This window comes from Gopherus flavomarginatus, chromosome 17 (assembly GCF_025201925.1).
Source record: "Gopherus flavomarginatus isolate rGopFla2 chromosome 17, rGopFla2.mat.asm, whole genome shotgun sequence".
Classification (NCBI taxonomy): Eukaryota; Metazoa; Chordata; order Testudines; family Testudinidae; genus Gopherus; species Gopherus flavomarginatus.
In genome coordinates, this window is record NC_066633.1 from 13,529,203 (window position 1) to 13,549,334 (window position 20,132).

The 20,132-nt window shown below is 49.4% G+C and overlaps 1 protein-coding gene across 1 annotated transcript in view; it reads right to left on the minus strand.

Annotated features, from left to right (window-relative positions):
• ENG (endoglin) overlaps window positions 1–20,132 on the minus strand; it is a 60,768-nt gene that overhangs the window by 27,623 nt on the left and 13,013 nt on the right. The window contains exon 2 of the mRNA XM_050926059.1: window positions 14,203–14,354. Within this exon, the coding sequence (XP_050782016.1) occupies window positions 14,203–14,354 (152 nt within the window). The remainder of the gene's footprint in view (window positions 1–14,202; window positions 14,355–20,132) is intronic.

Below are 20,132 nucleotides of genomic sequence, written 5' to 3' on the forward strand. Positions count from 1 at the left end.
GACCCAGGCAAGGAGACTCCGCTACATGGACAGGGAGGGAAGACGCCAGCTCCATCCTCTGGGGTTGATGGGGGAGACAAGGAGACCCTGACTATACTCAGCTGATGCGTGTATGACCCAGTCCCTATGCCTCTATGTTCTATCTTGAACTGGACCTTGCTGAGGACTGGTGAGGACAATCAGACCTGGTCTATACCCGCCCTCCTTCCCCCTCGCCCCCCAGAGCAGACACACTGTTACATGCAATGCCCCCACACTCTCCATCCACCCTGCTGTGCGAAGAGCCCAATCTCCTTCAAATATTACTGTCAGGAAAACCCTGTCAGGACTTGGAGCTCCCATTCATGTCAGAAGCAACTGAGAAGATGACACAACCCCAGCATGGCTGGTTAAGAACAGGACCAAGGTGGAAAGACCCACACAAACCCCATGACCTTTCTCTTTGGGCCACCAGAGCTAGAAGGTGGCTGAGAAGCGGCCAGGGATTGGAGCAAAGGGGTCCTGGGGGACTGAGAGCCTACTTGATTTAGGGTCACCACAGGGAAGCTCAGGCCCCAGATTCTCAAGTCCTCGAGTCCGTGTCTGGTGCAGGGGGGAAAGCGTGAGTTTGACTGGCGAGCCACGAGAGCAAGGTCACCTCGCTGCTCCTCCTGGAGGCGGGGGCTGGAATGTGCCTCCCTGATGGTTTGGGTTAGTTTCAGCGGACACGCTGGTTGTTGTCAACAGCACACAGATGCGCAGCAGCCTGGGGAAACTACCACCCCACCCTAGCTGGTGCATCCTGTGTAAGCTCAGACAATGCGGCTGCACCTGCAGCCACTGGGAGCTCCCCTGTCACAGGCCCTGCCCAGGCTGGCTTGGTGTTTATGGCCATGCAGTGCGGCACAGAAGCTGCTCCATGTCAGCTGAAAACAGGAGCCTGCCGGGGAGTCTCATGGGTTGTGTGCAGCCCCTCCCCGCAATTTAACCGGAAAACCCCTATCCATCACCCCCTAACTCTCTCCACGAATGCCCTCCCACTGCCGGGCCATTGCCCCAGCTCCCCCTACATCCAGCCTGATGCACTGCAGCCAGGAGAGCCCTTCCACTGGCTTTGCTGGGGGTCCCAAGTTTGTCTCAACCAGTCCCAATGCCCAGGGAGGTCCACACTTTGCCCAACCAAGACCCATCCCAGCACCTTGCCAAGACCCACAGCCAGTAAAAATGGAGCAGAGCAGACTGCAGCCCTTCTCCCAGCCCCGCCATCTGCAGTCGGGCCTGTTGGCCCACAGAGAACCCAGCTCTCCTCTGCTCAGATTCAGGGGAAGCCCCAGGGGCTGCATTTCCACATGAACACTTCCAGCAATGGCAAGCCGCGCTGCAGCCTACTAGCCACGCTTTAAGCACACAGAGCCCTCCCACACACACACCTGTATGTACAGAGCTCAGAGGCCAGCTAGTTCCGCCAGCTTTTTAGTTTCAAGACAGACCAGGAGGCCCTCGGACCCTGAAACTTGGAGCATTAATCTGTACCAATCTGGGGTGCCTAGAGTTAGTCTCCTAAATCTGGCTTCAGGTTCCAAACTGCAGGGACCAAGTTTGAACACTGCCCCCTAAACTGTTACCCCACACTACCAAGTACAGGATGGGAAGACTCCCAGGAGTTAACCACAGTAATGGATGGACAAATTAACAGAGAGACCCTCCAGCAGCATCTCACCCTTCTCCCAGCACCACCCAAGGGGCATCTGCATGGCACTGCACCCCTTGCTGAATCCCACTTTCTGCCAGAGCCTGGCTTTTCCCTAGAGGCCACCCTGGCTGACCTAGCTCTGAGGAGCTGGTGACGGTTGGGCTGCGGGCTCTGTGATATAGGGCCGAGCTTCCCGCATAGCGTGGCCAACATTGTATTTCAAAAGTACAGGACTGTTTTCTTAGCACCCCTGGGGGGGAGGAGTGTCCTGTGCCAACGGGGCCGGGGTGGGGCGCCCACCACCACAGGGGTGGGGGTACTAATCGCATGGCAATGGAGGAAACCTTCCACTCCCTGCAGCAGTCAGGCAGTCTGAGCTGCCAGGACCCAGCTCTGGAAGTGAACAGGGCACTGCAGAAGGGCCAGGCTCGGGAAGGGAGTGGAGAGATGCACCCGTGAGTACGTGCCCCTGCTGGACATGGCCCCCTGCTGACCCCAGCTTTCCCTGGTCAGTTTCTGTCCGGCAGGGACAGGGCTGCATGCCCTGGAACTGCGCTGAAGGACCAGGGTGAGGAAGGGGCTCTGCCTGGCAGGGGGGTCAGTACTCCCGGGGTGTAGCCTCCCCGCTCGCAGAGTCTCTGCCAATGTCCCAGCAGAGGAGCGTAACTGCTGGTAGGTGGCTGCTGCAGCAGTGGGGGAGCGAGGCAGGCAGGGAGACTGGGCCTGGCAGCCAAGCCCCTGCACAGAGCCCTGTCCACTTCCCCTGCCGGACAGAGCCCCCTACTAATTCCAGCCTTTCAGTGTGGCCCCTGATAACCTTACTGCCTTCGTGCCTCCCTGGTAACCTTACTGTGGCCCCCTTAGGGGCCATGCCCCAGAGTTTGGGAACCTCTGCGCTCTAGGTACATTGGTTCAGTAAATCATGTGACGGGTTCTGCATTACTACATTGGCGCATGTTACAAACACTATCTCTGGACAGAAGTGAATAATCAAACTGGCTTTGCATAATGAGACTATTCGTAATATGTTGAAAGACGGGATACAAGGCGCCCTGCACTGATTTAGTACGGGACAGGCAATTTTCTATTTCAATACGGGACGTCCCTTGTAATACGGGATTGTTGGCAACTCTATTCCCGCACACACACACGCCCAGATGATCTTATCAGGAGCTACTGGAAATTAACTGCCAAAAAGTCTACCACCAGCCTCTTAAGAATAACTCACTCCTATTACAAGTCCAGTCCCGATGCGACGGCACGAGGCGTCCTGTAAATATGACTGTGTGGGTGGCCACGGGACCCCAGCCGGTCGGTCCTCTTGGCCCTGTGACGGGGAGGGCCTTGGTTCTATTTTTACCACCTGTTTTTTTCCAGGGGCCATTGTTTCTCTCCTCCAGAGTGGCGGGAGGTTTTATTTTACCCCTGTGCTGCCTTTTTCATTGGGATCTGCTTATAGAAACCGGTTTCCAGTAATTCTTCTATACGTGGAGCCTAGCCTCTCTCCCTCGGCCCCCTCCTCTCAGGCAGGGCTCGATGCCAGCTACCTTGAATGCCATGGTTGTGGTATCAATGGCTGGCTCCCCCCATCTCCTCTTTACATAAACGGGGGGGGGGGGAGGGGGCAAGTCCATGCTATTTATTTACATGATACAACACACTGCCCCACAACCAGGTCTCCTGCCGTTTCCTCTCTCCCTCGTCCCTGCCTTCACAGTCAGGTGATGGAAGCTGGGCTGGATCCTCCAAGCGGAGAGAGCAGACACTGGCTGCGACCACCCAAACACTGGGCTTGAGGCCCAGCTGTCGCTGTCCCTGATTCACGGCATCTCCTGCAGGGAGAAGCCCAGTGTGGCTCCAAAGTCAAACTACTTCATTTGGGGCAGCACACGGGCCAGCTGTTGGTTCAGGCCCCTCTCTTGGAATAGGAGGGTCCAGTGGTTACGTGCTAGGCTGAGACTTGGGAGAAGGGCTTCAAATCCCTGTTTAAATTAGAAACATAGCCTCTGCCTCTGTTCCCCGACTGCAACCCAGCCCTGCCTCCCACGGGGTTGGGAGGATAAATACATTGAAGCCGGCGAGATGCTCAGACAGTGCAGTGATGGGGCCAGATGAATCCCTGAGACAGATCCTTAGATAGCCTAGAAGGCAGCTTAGCGGATTGGCAAGAAGGGAAACATTTCATGGGTGGGTGAGGTTCTGTGGCCTGCAACGTGCAGGTCTGCCTAGATGATCACAATGGTCCCTTCTGGCCTTACAGTCTATGAGTCTATCAGACTTGAATCCCTGGGGCCCAAAGCACCATCCCAGTGATCAATGCAGATACCACATGACATTGCTGTACTGCCTGGCCCCTGAAGATCCCCCTACAATGCATCACCCACATAGGCCAGTAAGAGTCGTGTTACCCTGCACACAGGCTAAGAGGGTCAGTGCCTCGGCTAGTATAAATCAGCATCACTCTATTGAAGATTAAGCTACTCTGATTTAAATCATCTGAGGACCTAATCTGGAGTCTGAAGTGCAGTCAGTGATTGCTTTCATGACTGCACTGTTGAAGCCAGGTAGGGTGACCAGATGTCCTGATTTTATAGGGACAGTCCCAATATTTGGGACTTTTTCTTATATAGGCTTCTATTATCCCCCACCTCCTGTCCCGATTTTTAACACTTGCTCTCTGGTCACCCTAAAGCAGGGGTCGGCAACCTTTCAGAAGTGGTGTGCCAAGTCTTCATTTATTCACTCTGATTTAAGGTTTCACATGCCAGTCATACGTTTTAACATTTTTAGAAGGTCTCTTTCTATAAGTCTATAATATATAACTAAACTATTGTTGTATATAAAGTAAATAAGGTTTTTAAAATGTTTAAGAAGCTTCGTTAAAAATTAAATTAAAATGCAGAGCCCCCGGACCGGTGGCCAGGACCCGAGCAGTGTGAGCGTCACTGAAAATCAGCGTGCGTGCTGCCTTCGGCACCCATGCCATAGGTTGCCTACCCCTGCCCTAAAGCCAGGGCTTAAAGAGACCCTGAATGGTGACATTAGTCAGCCCATGCTGTGTGTGTTCGTTTGGGATCTTAGCCTGTAGAGCTGATGCTTGCTTAGGTGTATATAAAAATGTGTTGAAAATGTAAGTAGGCCCCAAAAAAATCTGTTTCCTAAGAATAGACATGACGATAGCCAAGAGAGGCCTGGTACAACGTGAGTAGCCAAGTGAGACAATTCTAAGGCAAGTCACAGATAAATTCGGGCATAACCCAGGTCATGTTGTTTGGGTCCTCACTGGTTTTTACAAGTGTTTTAAATAAAATGTTAATGTTTTGGGCACTGTTATCTATATTGACAATGATTGGTATGGCATTTACACAGACGTCAATTCAAATGCTGCTTAATGTTAAATAGCCAATAAGGAAGAAGAAAATATTTAATTATGGTAGTGGAACTACAGAAAATGTAAAAGGGTGATTTTATGTTAATTAATGATGGGGTGTTGTTATAACATTATATAAAGGGTAACAGGATAATTTTAGCTTAGGCGCATCCATCCACCATCACGGTACTGTTAGAGAAATGATTATACCCAGTCTCCTCATTTAGGGACCACTCACCACTAATTGCGGCTTGCCTCTTAGTGTGTGAGTGTCAGTGCAGTGTATGGTTACGGTGCCAGGCCTGATTGTTAAATAGATATTTGATATTAAATAACTTTTAAAATTCTATCACTCATGTTATTTACAGTCTACCACAAAATTAAATGATCTGTAACAGCCCTAGAGGCTCAAAACTTAAAGAATTCAGTTTGGTTTTAGTCCTTATTTTTAAATGACTAATTCGGGACACATAAACCTAAGGTCACAGGATCCAGGCGAACCACAGGGGCTGCCTGCGTCCAGGAGCCTGTGACCGAAAGCATCACTGTATTCACACCCTACATACTAGTGCAATAATCTTTGTACAAAATATGCCTTGTGAGGTATCATCTAAAAACGAATACGTTGCTGGTCAATAATATCCTAGTGAAATGTATATAGCTCCATTATATGTACAGTTCTGAATTCCCCTGTTATAAGCACATGTTCAGAGCCAGACAGCCCTGCTGAGGCAACAGTTGTTACGCTGGTCTATCCTAAACAAAGAAATGTGCGTTTACCTCACGTAACATAAAAGTAGCAAACATGATCCTCAATTCAGCAAAGGGAGGAGAGGGTTGGAACCAGAACAATTTCTATTTCAGCAAACACAAGTGGAGGAAAAAAGAGGATGGAGCCGCCTTCTCTGCCAAACTCTGTGTCGCCTTCCTCACTGCGTGATAAACTTTCCTTGGAGGGGTAACCTTCAGAGGAATCCATTGCGAAGATTCACTGGGCTACTCAAGAAAGGGGCAGAGAACCCCGACTTCTCTCTTTCACCCAAGAAGACAAAGGCACCAGCACCTTTGGGCCTTGGAGAGAGATCCTGACTGTGGATAGGGTCAGTCACCCGCTTGCTGAAAGCCTGGGGTGAGAACGGCCATCTTGAACAAAGTCTGGAACCAAAACTTGCTAGATTCAGTTTTAGACTTTTAGGTGTGTTTTTGCTGGTAACAGTCTCTAATTTTATCTCTTATACTTGAACGCACTTAAAATCCTATAGTCTTTTTTTAATAACCATGTTTTGTTTCTAATCTAAACCCATCCAGTGCTGTGTTTAAACTGAACTATCAGGTACCTCCAGTGAAAGCAACTTGAATCTTGACTCCTTAAAGGGGCAGCAACCATAATATCCCTCTGAACTCCCCAGGAGAGGGCTGGACTTTGCAGAACAGATGTTTTTGGGAAAATTTGGGACTGGGAGTGTGTTGGGGTCACCCTGCAAGTAGTAACCAAGGCTGGTGGAAGCCAGAGGGTGGCTGAGGGGCTGCAGACCGGCTGCTGGGGTCAGAGTGCTGAACCAGTTCTGTCTGGCACACAGACACTTCAGAGTGTGACCTGCAAGCTGGTACGCTGGCTGTGTGCAGCCCGAGTTGGGAGCTACAGCAGCAAAGCCTTGTGAGGCATCCAACATTACAGGGCAGGCGATGAGACAACCCCTCACTGGGTTGGACTGCACCCTGGAATGTGACTGAGCTTCCATACAGAATTCCCTATAGATTCAGTACAGCTGGGTTCAGTCTTTTCTCTACTAGTGGGGACAGGCCTGAAGGGCTGCTCATCAAATTGTTTCACTACAGGCTGCCCACAGGTGAAAAATGACATAAAAATACAACCACCTTGGCTGGCACATTATGTTCACACCAGCTTCCCTGCTGCACTGTTTGATTCTTCTGGACCTCTGGACTGCAAAATAACTGAAATCAGTGGCCAGATACTCAGCTGGTGTCTATCGACATGGCTCTATTGCTTTTAGCAGAGGATCTGGCTCAGCATCCACGAACGGGTGATGCGACCTTTAGAAAGCAGAGAGAAGCCCAGCAGCCTTACTCCGGCTAGATACAATAAAGACTGTAAATATAACACCCAGTCCTTGGACACAGAGTTAAAGAGGAAACAGAAAAGTCTTGCGCCCTACCCTTCCGTTGGCACTTTGCATTTGGTTGCACATTGCTGTTAAGTTGGGATGCTTTTTGTTCTCTGCACGCTGCACTTTGGAATGTTCAGGCTCTGTTGGAATGCGGAGACAGCAGCCGTTGTTATTGTTACTGTTTATTATTTGTATTACTGTAGCGCCGAGCAGTCCGAGTCATGGACCAGGACCCCACTGCGCTAGGTGCTGTATAAGCACAGATCAGAACAGTTGTAGGAAGGAAGGATCTGAAAGGAGAGGTTGCTTATGGCAACGCCAAACATCTTTTAAACAACCAGGGATCTCGTCCTATACATCCTGAGAGATTTCACTGTCACCACAATTCTGGAAACTCTTTCATTTTGTACAAACAACAGACTGTCCTTTCCAGCCTCCCCCCGAAAAAGCAGAACTAGGTAATCATCAGCAGAGCCAGTGGGGAAATTATGAAGGCTGATTCCACCAAGTTTGCAGTTTTCTAGCAAATCTAAACGTTCATTTGAAATGACCCTCTGGCTGGATTGATTCTAGGGACCTCCTGCACCAAAGCACAGACAGGTACCACTTGAGCTAATGGACTGATTCCGTTGGCTAGGGGAAGTAGCAGGCAGATAGCCACTGAGGATCAGCTGGGGGAAGATGAAACACATGTTGTCAGTGTGCCATGTGCTTAAAAAAACCCACACAAGCAGAAATATCCATTTTGTCATGAATAGCCAGTAGAGCATGAACTGACAGCCTGCCGCCCTGTCACCCTAGCTTTGGAAAAGGGTGGTCTCCTCACAAATGGTCTATAGTGAAAAAAGTTACACTTACTCTCCGTGAGCGAGGGAGCATTGTCCAATGGCTGGAGCAAGTGAGGGGCTGTACTTTGCAGGCATCTAAAAAGACAAGGTTCTTGTCTCAGGGAGCTTACAGTCTGACTCACATGGACATGATCCCGAGAGCAGCTTGGGTGAAAGCACTGCAGTGCAGTGGGAAATCTTAAGCCAAAATTCAAATGTTTCACACAAATCCATTTCTCTTTCTCTCATTGGCACTATGCGCCTTATAATCCAGTCTCTCTTGGGGAACATTACTGGCATCAATAAAAACTAGGCTTCCACAGCATGATAGTGATTTTCTATAAAATCCTCCAATATTGTAGGATCAAGAACTGCCATTTCACTTAGTAATATCCAATCAAAGCTCCTTATTGCATGGACGCGATACACACACAACTCCAGAACCACAGTAGTGAAACTGTTGAAGATGAGCAACAAATACTATGATTTAGCGCTCACAGGAAGAGTTATCTTTTATCATCAGGCACTGAATATTCTGCAGAGTACTCAGGGTCCAGCAGCCCCTGCTCTCTCACTGGCTTTACCCCCAATGTATCTCTCTGGACTTCAGTAGCTGTAGTAGGGTCTAAACAGCACTGGAAAGAGGCCACTTACTAGATTTAGATTGCTAAATTTAGGATGCCGCGTTTGAAATTGCTGGCTTTTATTAGTGGATTTAAAGCAAGGATGGGAAATATAAGTTGTGTCATACATAGAACTCACTCAAAAAATCATGGGCCTAAATTTTCAAACATGACTTGTGCTTTTAAGTGCTCAATTTACAGAATCTTCCAGGGACCTGATTTTCAGAGAGTCTGGGCTCAGCACTTCTGAAAATCAGCCCCCTTGAAGGTGTCTTGAATTGGGGACCCAAAAGCGGAATCATCCAAAATGACAAAGCACTTTTGAAAATTGAGGCCCATGAGTTCTAAATTTAGAACAGAGTGATTCTAGTTCCATTTGGTTTTGCCAAAACTCAGAAACAGAGCTGCTGCATGTTGTTTGTTTTGTAAATGTTGTTCCCTTAAAAGTCCGGAGCAAGAATTAATTTCAAACAAGAATGTTTATAGTTTATGTAGCCCAGGCCTCCAGGTAGCTAGAAAATCACCTTTTCAAAAATTAAATCCTCCTTGGGGAAAAAAAACAGTGGGAAAAAAAACAGTGGCTTCAATTAAATGGGAGAAATACTTCAAGACATCCAGAATAATTTAGTGGAAACTCAGAACAATTCAAAAAAGTTCTAGAGCTCAAATGAAACCCCAACACCCATTGATTCTCTCTTCCATCATTTACAGGGAAACAGTCAAGGTTGACAATCTAAAATATGTCCAGATCTGTTGTGTTTTCTATTACAGCTATGCATGTAAGGGTGTCCAGAGCTCACACGCACAACACTTTCCTCTCCTTTTCTCACTGCTGTATACTTTGCTCTGTGCTCCTGTGCTGGAAATAAAGTGAAATTCACAAGATTCATGCCCTTTGACGTGCTTGTGAATTTCACGTCAGTTGCCTGCATACACTACAAAAACAAGAGGACAAATTCAGTGGGAACATACCTGTGGATTTGCAGTTATGGAGTGATACACGCTCAGCATTTCAGACTCGAAACCACTATCATAATTTGCACCAGTTGGTCCCCTCTAGCTGGCTGTCCCAGCAGAGACGACAAGAAGGACAGCCTGGGACATGAACTCCCTTTTGCTCCTAGAGGGTGCCCTGCCAGCTGAGGGCTGAGACGCATTAGCAGGGCAGCTTGCGATGCTGCTGCTGAACCAGTCAGCAGGATAAATACAGAACTTCAGCTATCAGGACTGTCCCTCTGCCACCTTTCATCAACACCAAATTTACCTGCAGACAAGGGGTGTTGATCCTGATTTATTAGATTTGACTGATTTTGGTGAATGACTTTTAACAGAGCTCTGGTTTTACAAAAGGACACAAGAGGAGACGTCCAGCCTGGTAACCTGTCCTTGCCTGCAACCAACGTAAGATACTTTAAGTCCTGTCCTGTGACCTTTTAGAGACACGGTTGCCTGAGCTGGTTACAAGCGCAGACAGTGTCAGCACCACAGCTTTCTGCCATCGCTAGCGTGTTTTCACGGCGACACCTAAGAATCAGCCGTCTGCACTGCATTTGTATCAGTGCAGGCATCAGCAGCGAGAGCACGCCGGGGACGTGTGCACAAAGCAGCACGAGCAGCGTGCACAGCAAGGCACTCCAAGAGATCCCCCTGTACAGAGAGCCAGGAGGACAGCGGCTCAGTCAAACAAGTTACAAAGGCCTGGCCAGGGGGGCCCATCTAAACTGCAGAAAAACCCGGTGTGCTGGACTGCTTAGAGGGATAGAATCACAGGCCAACCTAGACCTCTAGCGGGGGCTAACCATGTTACTAACCCAGTATTACACACTGGCGTACGTAGACACACAGGGTCAGAGCCCACTGACCTCGGCAGCCCCCTGCCTGCTGGCACCGGCCAGCCAGAGCAGCCTCAGCCACGCTGGCGAGCGTGGCCCCATCCCCGTCCGTGTCAGCTAGATCAGCCCGGCCGGCCAGAGCAGCCCCAGCTCCTCTCCCATTAATCAGTTAACTGATTATTTTGTTTAAACAGTTAACTTCTTAAACAATATTTAAATCCCCACCCCGCACCAGTCATTCTGAGTTCTGCTCCCCCTACCTAGCAGGGAACCAAGCTGAGGCTGCCAGCCCGGTAGCACTGAGAATGACTTCCCAGCCTACTGGTCATTATACATAAAGGATCCTTTCCCAAACAGCCATACCAGACCTTTGTGCTGGGGCAGATTTTCCCCAGGTCCAGGGGCCGTTAACATAGGCCAGTGGTAGGCAACCTATGGCATGCGTGCTGAAGGCGGCACGCAAGCTGATTTTCAGTGGCACTCACACTGCCCAGGTCCTGGTCCGGTCTAGGGGACTCTGCATTTTAATGTAATTTTAAATTAATCTTCTTAAACATTTTTAAAACCTTATTTATTTTACTTACAACAGTAGTTTAGTTATATATTATAGACCTAAAGAAAGAGAACTTCTAAAAATGTTAAAATGTATTACCAGCATGAGAAACCTTAAATGAGAGTGAATAAATGAAGACTCGGCACATCACTTCTGAAAGGTTGCTGACCCCTGATGTAGGCATAGTTTGACCGGTTAACCAGTCTATATTTGGTGGTGGTAGGGCAGCTGGGGGGGGCGGCTCCAGTCAGGCCAACAGGGCTGCATGCGGGGGTGGGGGGGGGGAAAGGGGGGATTCCATGCCTGCACAGGAGCACTATTTCAGATTTGGGGGGTGGGCAACTTTAACCATGATTCAAGGGGTTCCCTAGGCAACTGAAATCTCCTGATGCATCCATTAACGTTTTTCACAGACTTATCACATTGACGGTTCATAGTCATCCTGCGATCAACCAACACACCAGCTCTTTCTCGTCCACTGTCACTTCCAACTGGTAAGTCCCTAGCTCACAGCAAAAATTCTTGTTGTTAGTCTCTAAATGCACCACCTCGCACTTTGCACTATTAAATATTATCCCATTTCTAGTACTCCAGTTTACAAGGTCATCCAGCTCTTGTATGGCATTCCAGTCCTCCTCGGTATTGGCAAGACCTTCCAGCTTTGTGTCATCTGCAAATTTTATTAGCACTCTCCCACTTTTTGTGCCAAAGTCAGTAATAAAAATGTTAAACAAGATTGGTCCCAAAACCGATCCCTGAGGAACTCCACTAGTAACCTCCCTCCAGCCTGACAGTTCACCTTTCAGTATGACCCGTTGTCCAGTTCCTTATCTGTCTTTCAGTTCTCATATTAATCCCCATCTGCTCCAATTTAGCTAAGAATTTCTCATGTGGGACTGTATCAAATGCCTTACTGACATCCAGGTAGATTAGATCTACTGCATTTCCCTTGTCTAAAAAATCAGTTACCATCTCAAAGAAAAAAGAACAGGAGTACTTGTGGCACCTTAGAGACTAACACATTTATTTGGGCATAAGCTTTCGTGGGCTTTACACAAAGTAAAAAACTATTTCCCCATGCTAATTTCCCCCCTACTGTTACTCACACCTTCTTGTTAACTGTTTGAAAGGGGCCATCCTGATTATCACTACAAAAGATTTTTTTCTCCTACTGATTATAGCCCAACTTAATTAATTAGTCTCGTTATAGTTAGTATGGCAACACTCATTTTTTCATGTTCTCTCTGTATATATATCTTCCTACTGTATTTTCCACTGCATGCATCAGATGAAGTGGGTTTTAGCCCACGAAAGCTTGTGCCCAAATAAATCTGTTAGTCTCTAAGGTGCCACAAGGACTCCTTATTCTTTTTGCTCATACAGACTAACAGGGCGACCACTCTGAAACCATCTCAAAGAAAGATATTAGTCACTTTGTTACCATCTCTTGAATACAACAATTGTAGAAAAATTTACAGTTACGATTCTATTATTAAAACAACACGGAGTCCAGTGGCATCTTAGAGACTAAGGGTATGGCTACACTTTCACACTTCAAAGCACTGCCGTGGCAGCGCTTTGAAGTGTGAGTGTGGTCGCAGTGCCAGCGGTGGGAGAGAACTCTCCCAGCGCTGCACATACTCCACATCCTGATGGGGTTTAGCTTGCAGCGCTGGGAGCCGCGCTCCCAGCGCTGCGGCACTGTTTACACTGGTGCTTTACAGCGCTGTATCTTGCAGCGCTCAGGGGGGTGTTTTTTTCACACCCCTAAGCGAGAAAGTTGCAGCGCTGTAAAGCGCCGGTGTAGCCAAGGCCTAACAGATTTATTTGGGCATAAGATTTCATGGGTAAAACAACTCACTTCTTCTCCATGCATCTGAAGAAGTGAGTTTTTTACCCACAAAAGTTTATGCCCAAATAAATCTGTTAGGGTTTGGCTACACTTGAGAGTTACAGCGCTGGTGGTGGCTTTACAGCGCTGTAACTTACTCCCCGTCCACACTGGCAAGGCACATACAGCGCTGTATCTCCCTGGCTACAGCGCTGGCTGTACTCCACCTCGGCCTGGGGAATAATGACTATAGTGCTGCTCTTGCAGCGCTGGGGTGCCAGTGTAAACAGCGATTAATCTTACTACGCTGTAACTGACTGCCGGAACCTTCCCATAATGCTTTTTGAGTACAGATAACACTCTGTTTTGTTCTGAACTTGGGGCTCCTGGAGCTGCTTATCTAAAAACAAACACAGCTCCTGTTTGCTCGAGCAGAGGCAGGCTGGGGGATGAATGTCCACAGCTAGTGTTTGCTTGAGGAGAGAAACAGCCCGGACGGGGCAGGGGTCCGTTTTGGAGCAGCTGCTCAGCTGGTCTGAAGGCTATTTGCATTTAGTGAATGAGAGAGGGGTGGGGGAAGGGGTCAAAACTTTTAAAATGATTGAAGGTTGGTGCTGTGTATCTTCAAGTCCTTAGAACTTGCAAGGCAGGGAGCTGACACAGTGTCAGCTCCAAAAATCCACTCTCTCTGTCTCCCCCACGCTCCCCGTCACACCCCATCCCCCCCTTTTGAAAAGCACGTTGCAGCCACTTGAACGCTGAGATAGCTGCCCATAATGCACCACTCCCAACAGCGCTGCAAATGCGGCCACACTGCAGCGCTGGTAGCTGTCAGTGTGGCCACACTGCAGTGCTTTCCCTACACAGCTGTACGAAGACAGCTTTAACTCCCAGCCCTGCACACCTGCAAGTGTAGCCAAACCCTTAATCTTTAAGGTGCCACTGGACTCCTCCTTGTTTTTGTGGATACAGACTAGCAGGGCTACCTCCTGATACTTGACATTCTATTACTGCAGTTCACCAAGCTTGGAACAGATCAGTTAACTTTAGGAAACAGCCTAACAGCTCTTTCTTACCTTAATCACCGGTTAATTACTGTTTATAAACAAAATTCGGACTCCCTGCCTCAGGGGCGCAAGCAGCAGCAGGTCTCCTGTCTCCTCTGCAGAACTCCTTACATTGCACTCTGCCTGAGGCTTGCAGTTTGGGGGTGGGGGCAACGTCCTCCCTTGCCCCCCTCTCCCAAACTCTGCCTATGAAGCCATACTCCCCAGGCAGTGAAAGCACCTGGTCTGTCTGCTGACAGGGAGCGGACATTGTGTCACTGTGTCTCTCCCCCACCCTCCAAGCCCCCCAGTCACTGACCTGGGTCTCTACTTTTACTTGGAGAACGTGGACCTCCTGGAGTTTCCCCACGGTGCTGCGACTCACGCAGCCGCGCGCAGTCTTGCCTGTCATGTAAGACACCTTGTCCTTCGTGATCTGCTGAAGGGTGCAAACATCACCGCTCATGGGACCTAGAGGGGAAGGAAGCAACACACTGTCAGTCATCTCGCTGCAGTACAGAACGGCTGCAGTGAGAAGGGGGGCTCCTGGGGGCAAGGAGCACAGGAGAAGACAGAAGGGCCTGACACATCAGGAGGGGAGCAGGAGCACAGAGTGGCCAGGGAAGAGAAGGAGTCAGGGATGCAGGGGGGAGCCCAGGAGAGGACACAGATCAAAGGGCAACTGAAGCATTAGCTAAGAAGCCTGGGTGGTGGGAGGGGAGAAAGCTGCGGTGCATTGTCCTTATTGGAACAAGAGGAGCCGGGGAGCCCATCTCCTGCCAGTTTCCAAGGATTTATAAGGTCAAGGCACAACACTTAGCCCTGAAGAGGCGGTTCTAGAGTAAGGAAGCAAGGAAGGACAGACAAATATCTCGAACCGTTCCTAGGTTACCGAAAAGGACATTTCCTCAATCAGCTGTAGCTGCTCTTTAAAAAAGGTAACCAAACAGGATTCTTCCTAGTGCTTTGGCTAAGAGGTGGGTGGACACACCCTCTCCCTGGAGAACGCATCTCGTCTTTGCAGCTGTATAGACTTGATCAGGGAGGGCTTTTTTGTCTCTAACTACGACCTTCACCGCATATTTTCAAGCCAGTTTCCATCCGTGGTGGAGCTCCACTGACTTCCATCAGGGTCTGTCAGGGCCAACTCTGAGACTAGCTTCAGTGAAAAGCAGCAGCAAAATTATTCAGACACTAGAACTATGCTGATAGAGGAGAAAGTCCAAATTAAAGCTACGCTTCCTCGTTTTGCCCTGTGCCGGGGTAACAACAGACATCACAGGTCACCCCTGGGCCCTCAGCCCTGGATCCCCAGCACTAAACATGTGAACCGCCACCATCTGAGCTGAAGGAGTAACTGTGCTAACTGATACCTGCAGTACAGTCCTATCCACTGTAAGCCAGCCACAGAGCAGGGCTGGATAATACACCCAATAGTGGGCTCCACCAGCATAATGTAGGGCTCTCCAAATAATCTCATCAACCACACATGCTGCTGTACTTTGTATTACTGTAGCACCTAGAGGCCCCAATCCAATGTGGGCCCTATCGTGCTAGTCACTGTACAAAGCATATAACAAGAGATGGGCCGTGCCCTGAAGAATTTACAATCCAAATAGATAAGGTTGGTAGGGGAAACAGAGATGAAGTGACTTGCCCAAGGTTACCCAGCAGGTCTGTGGCAGAGTCAGGAACAAAGCTCAGGTCTTCTGAGTCCCAGCCCAATGCCTTATCCAAGACCCATAGGTTTAGAAGGGAGCACAAAGGTCATTTAGTCTGACCCCCAAAATATGGCTCTGGTGGGACTCAAACCCACAACCTTTGAATGACTTCATCTGTCACTAAGCTAGAAGACCAATGCGCTATTCATTATGCTACAGAGCCCATATAGCATATGTCTAGGCTTAGTTCCTCTGAGCAGTGTCCACTGACACCTTAGCTGCCATTGAGGGACATTGGGTGCTGTCCTGGGCTCTCTGCTCAGATCCCCTGATTTTCAATCTCTGACCTCACTCCTGCTCCTATTTTTAAATTTGTTGCCCTACACACCCACTTGTGACCTGGGATTAGCGGTTCTTCCCCCTTAGCTATGGGGAGGGAGTTTTAGGTTTGGGTGGGCCTAGACCCGCCTTTCCCAGATTTGCAAATAGCACATCACACTGCCTACTCAGCCACAAATCTTCCACCTTTAAACACTCCCATGCTTCGGGGGTTGAAATCCTGAACCTTATTCAAAGTGAAATTTTCAGCCCCATCCATACAAAACTGACCATGAATGAATTGTGAGATCTCAGCACACCAGAGCACAGAGAAATACATGAATCGCACACCCATTGTGGGGGATCAGAGCTTATGCTTCAGGATATGAGCTGTCAATTCCCACCGAGGTCAGGAATCCCAGCCCTGCGCCCTCCCACCTAAACACACAGCATTTCGCAACAGGCCAAGTGCTCGATGCTGAGTCTTTTAAAAAAATTCCTCTGAAGTGTCACATATTGGCCACTGCCCAAGACAGGAGATTGAACTTAATAAAGCTCTGATCCGGTATGGAAAATGCTATGTCCCTGCTGCAACCAAACACTTGACAAAATCATGCTATACCTTTCACAAACAATTGAGCACAAGAAGTCCTCCCCCCCTCCCACAAGCCACGTACACCCCCTGGTCTGCAGCACAGCAAGAGGAAATCGGAAAGATCAGAAGCTGTTATTTAAGTCATCTAAAAACCGGGGCACGCAACATTTTACTGAGGGAACAATAACAATGTGCCATTCAAAAAAACAAAACAGAAAATCTAAGTTACTGGAATGCATGTGGAATCCTTCTTGTATGAGGCAAGTTAGAGACCTGATCCTGCAAGCAGATCTTATTCTCGCTGACTGCAATGCAGCTGCCTGGTGAATTGTCCCATTGAAGGCAATGGGACTTCTGAAGCCGAAAGTTGCTACTCGGGGAGTAAGGGCTATCAGAATATGCTCCCCTGGCTCTGTTTGGCAGAAGCTGAGACTAGAACTGGCCAAACCGCATGAAAATAAAAACACAACAATATCGAGGAAAATAAATATAAATAAAATACATATTTTTTGGTGGCCATTTTGCCCTGACCTTGAAAAAATTTCATCCTGCTAGAGCTGAGACTCAGGGAAACGGGTGAGGACGTGGCGAGACACCTCATCTCACACATACCACTAGGCAACCTGAGCTGGATTCAGACCAGCAATGACCTAGAGGTATTTGGTTCCATATCCCGCAGGAACAAGTCCCCAGCTCGTGACACTTTATGACTGAGCACTTGCTGCTGCTGAAGGGCAGGCATTGGCCGCCCTGCTCTGGATGAAGACAGGGCAGGGAATTGCAGTAGGGGCTGGCTGGTTTCCCCTTTCTGCATCCTGAGGTTCTCAGTGATATTAAGGAAGTGAGGTGCATATAGGGAGAGAACAGGCTCCGTGGATACAGAACGTCGAGAATGACAGGCGGGTTGACAACTCTCTGTCTCCTGTGTGAATGGCCCAGGCACGGAGGGACAGGAGCTGTCAGTGTTATGGTGGTGAGATCCTTTTCCTACAGGCAGCGAATGAAGACAAAGCAAAGGAAGAAAATATACTAATTAAAGTGTTTGCGTGTGTATGAGAGAGAGAGAGAGAGAGACACAGACAGACGGCTCTCACCAGAGGGATCAGAATTGTTCATTTGTGTGTCAGAGGCCCTATACAGCTAACAGCTCATGGAGATTCTACTTTGGCACACAGGCCTGGACTATCAGCGCAAGATCTGATGTTCCTGCTGCTTCAGTTAAGTTCCTAGTGGCCCTGGCATTCAGCACTGCAACAGCTGTGAAGCCCTAGGCTCCTACAGACGTTTTACAACAGCATCCTCATGTAACAAAGGATTCACTAGGGTGATGGTGGTGAACTGCGACACACCATGAGGCCTTCCTTAAAGGGAGCTCAATATCCTTTGCCAAACCTCCTGACTCTGAAGCAGAGGGAGTGAAACGGGGTCCAATAGCTAGGCCTGGCTGCCCCTTCAGGATAATGTTTTCTTTGGAGATGGCCAGCCACTGAAAGGATTTCCATCACTTCCCTCTGGGGACTGACGCTCCCCAGTGGCTCCAGACAACTGCATGCAAGCAGAGGCGTCTGGAGGCAGCGGGGCTGGGCCGGATGCTAGGCCCGGATTGTCCAGACGCCCTGACGTTGAAGGAGGAGAAGGGTGGATGACTGGACGATGCTATCTACAGCTCCAGTGAGTGACAGGAAATGGAAGGCCCGAGGAATGGGAATGGAAATTTACACAAACGTGTCAGCCGTGCTGAATGAAAGGAGGATGGAGCACAGGAGAACGGGGAAGGCGCAGGGAAGCCGCAAGGTCAGGGTGCTGGTCTTATGCAAATGACAGTCGCTTCATTTGCATATCTCATGAACACATTCCCCTTTACAGAAAGAACAGCCGTGTCCCGTTTCCCAGAATTCAAGCCTGCAGCAAGGAATGAGCTGTAGAAACATAGGCCCAGCCGTGCTCCTCCCTGGCTGGCGCCCGGGAAACTCTGGCTGCTCCGAGACTCGGCTCTGTCCCTGGTTGTTCTCTGTCCTAGGCTGGGTGGGGACTGAGGTTGGGGTGCTGACCCCTACTGCTTGCCCTGGCCAGGGAGGGAGACCTGGCTGCTCCCTGCCATCTGCTAAGGGCTGCGGGGCCACTCCTAGCCCTTAACTTCCTGCTGGGGGGCTTCAGGCTGCTGCTCCTGGGGATGGAGGGGCAGGAGCCTTTGGCCCAGGCTGCCATTTTGTGGCTTGCAGGATAGCGGCTCTTGGCAGCTCCCTGGCTTGGCTGGGCTGGGCTGGGCTGCGGAGGGGAGCCCTGGTTGCAGCTCCTGGGGGGAGGGTGGCTCTGGGCCTGGTCTGCTGCTCCCCTCCGGGACTGGTCTTAGAGTCCTTGGCTCTAAACATAGAGATCCCACCTACAGCAGCCCTAAGCCCAGAGACGGAGCCTTGAGCATCCACTTAGGGGCCTGAAGCACTTAGTTTGGAACAGTGCAGGGAGCTGCTGAACCCAGGGGCCTCCCAGCCCCAGCCCCCACAGGGATCCTGGACAGGCCACAGTAAGAGGGACGTGTATTGGGAAGCTTTGGCCTAGGCTGACACCTGCAAAGCCACTGAGGGATTTGCACACTCAGATCCCACTAAAGGCAACTTCGATCTCAGCCACTTCCCCAAGGCCCCAGGCTGGGACACAGTCAGGCTGGGGGGATGGGGGAGAGGAGGAGAGTTGGGCTCAATGCAATGCATTCAGCAAGCAACACTCAGGCTAGTGTGCCGGCCAGAGGCCCCTGCTTGTGCGATCCAGTGCCTCACAGGGTTAGTAATAGTAGTGAGCCCTGTGACAGCACTTCACAGCTTCCCCCATTAGCTCACTCCCCCTTCTATGAAGCTGCAAGGCCAAGGTGGGTCCCCACTGCTCTGCCCTTCCCCCAGCCTTCGATTTTCTGAGTAGTCCTCAGCGCTGGCACCTGCCCCAGCTTCTGTTCGGAGCTCCCCCAGATCAACAGAAACATGACACCGATGGGATCTACTGGGTAACACTCCATGGCAGCGATACTCAGACCTCAGGGGTTCAGGAGCCAAATTAGCACCCAACAGTACCCAAAAGAGCCCCCGGCGTGTGAGTGCATTGTTTCATTTACTACTGTACTAGTCATATTTACAGTAGGATAGGAAAATGTTATATATATATATATATATATATATATATATATATACCATGTATGTGCCTCTGTGTAAGTGTATATATATAATTCTCACAGCAAATAAGTTAATAACAGTGTAAGTTGATAACTTAATTGGTTAATAACATAGTAAAAGGATCCTGATTGGTTAATAACTTAGATTGGTTAATAAGTAAATCCCACAGTGTTTTAATACCACGTGCTGCACAACCACTTGTGGCTTGCAAGCCACAGTCTGAGTATTGCTGCTCTGTGGTCTGTGTTGTGGCCAGGAGCTCAGATGAGATGATCATGACGGTCCCTTCTGGCCTTAGGATCCTTTCCTTGCTTGCTCACAGGGTCTGAATAGCGGCAGTGAGAATGGACCAGCGGCTTGTTAACTTCACTCTGCTGTTGGGCAGAGCTGGCAGAGGAGCAGAGCTGTCTGTCTTTAGACTCGGACACCTAGTCCTGTGTCCCTTTACACTCTGTTCTCCTTTGGACAGTTTGCTTCATGAGCATTAGAACTAGGAAATATCCTAGGTAAA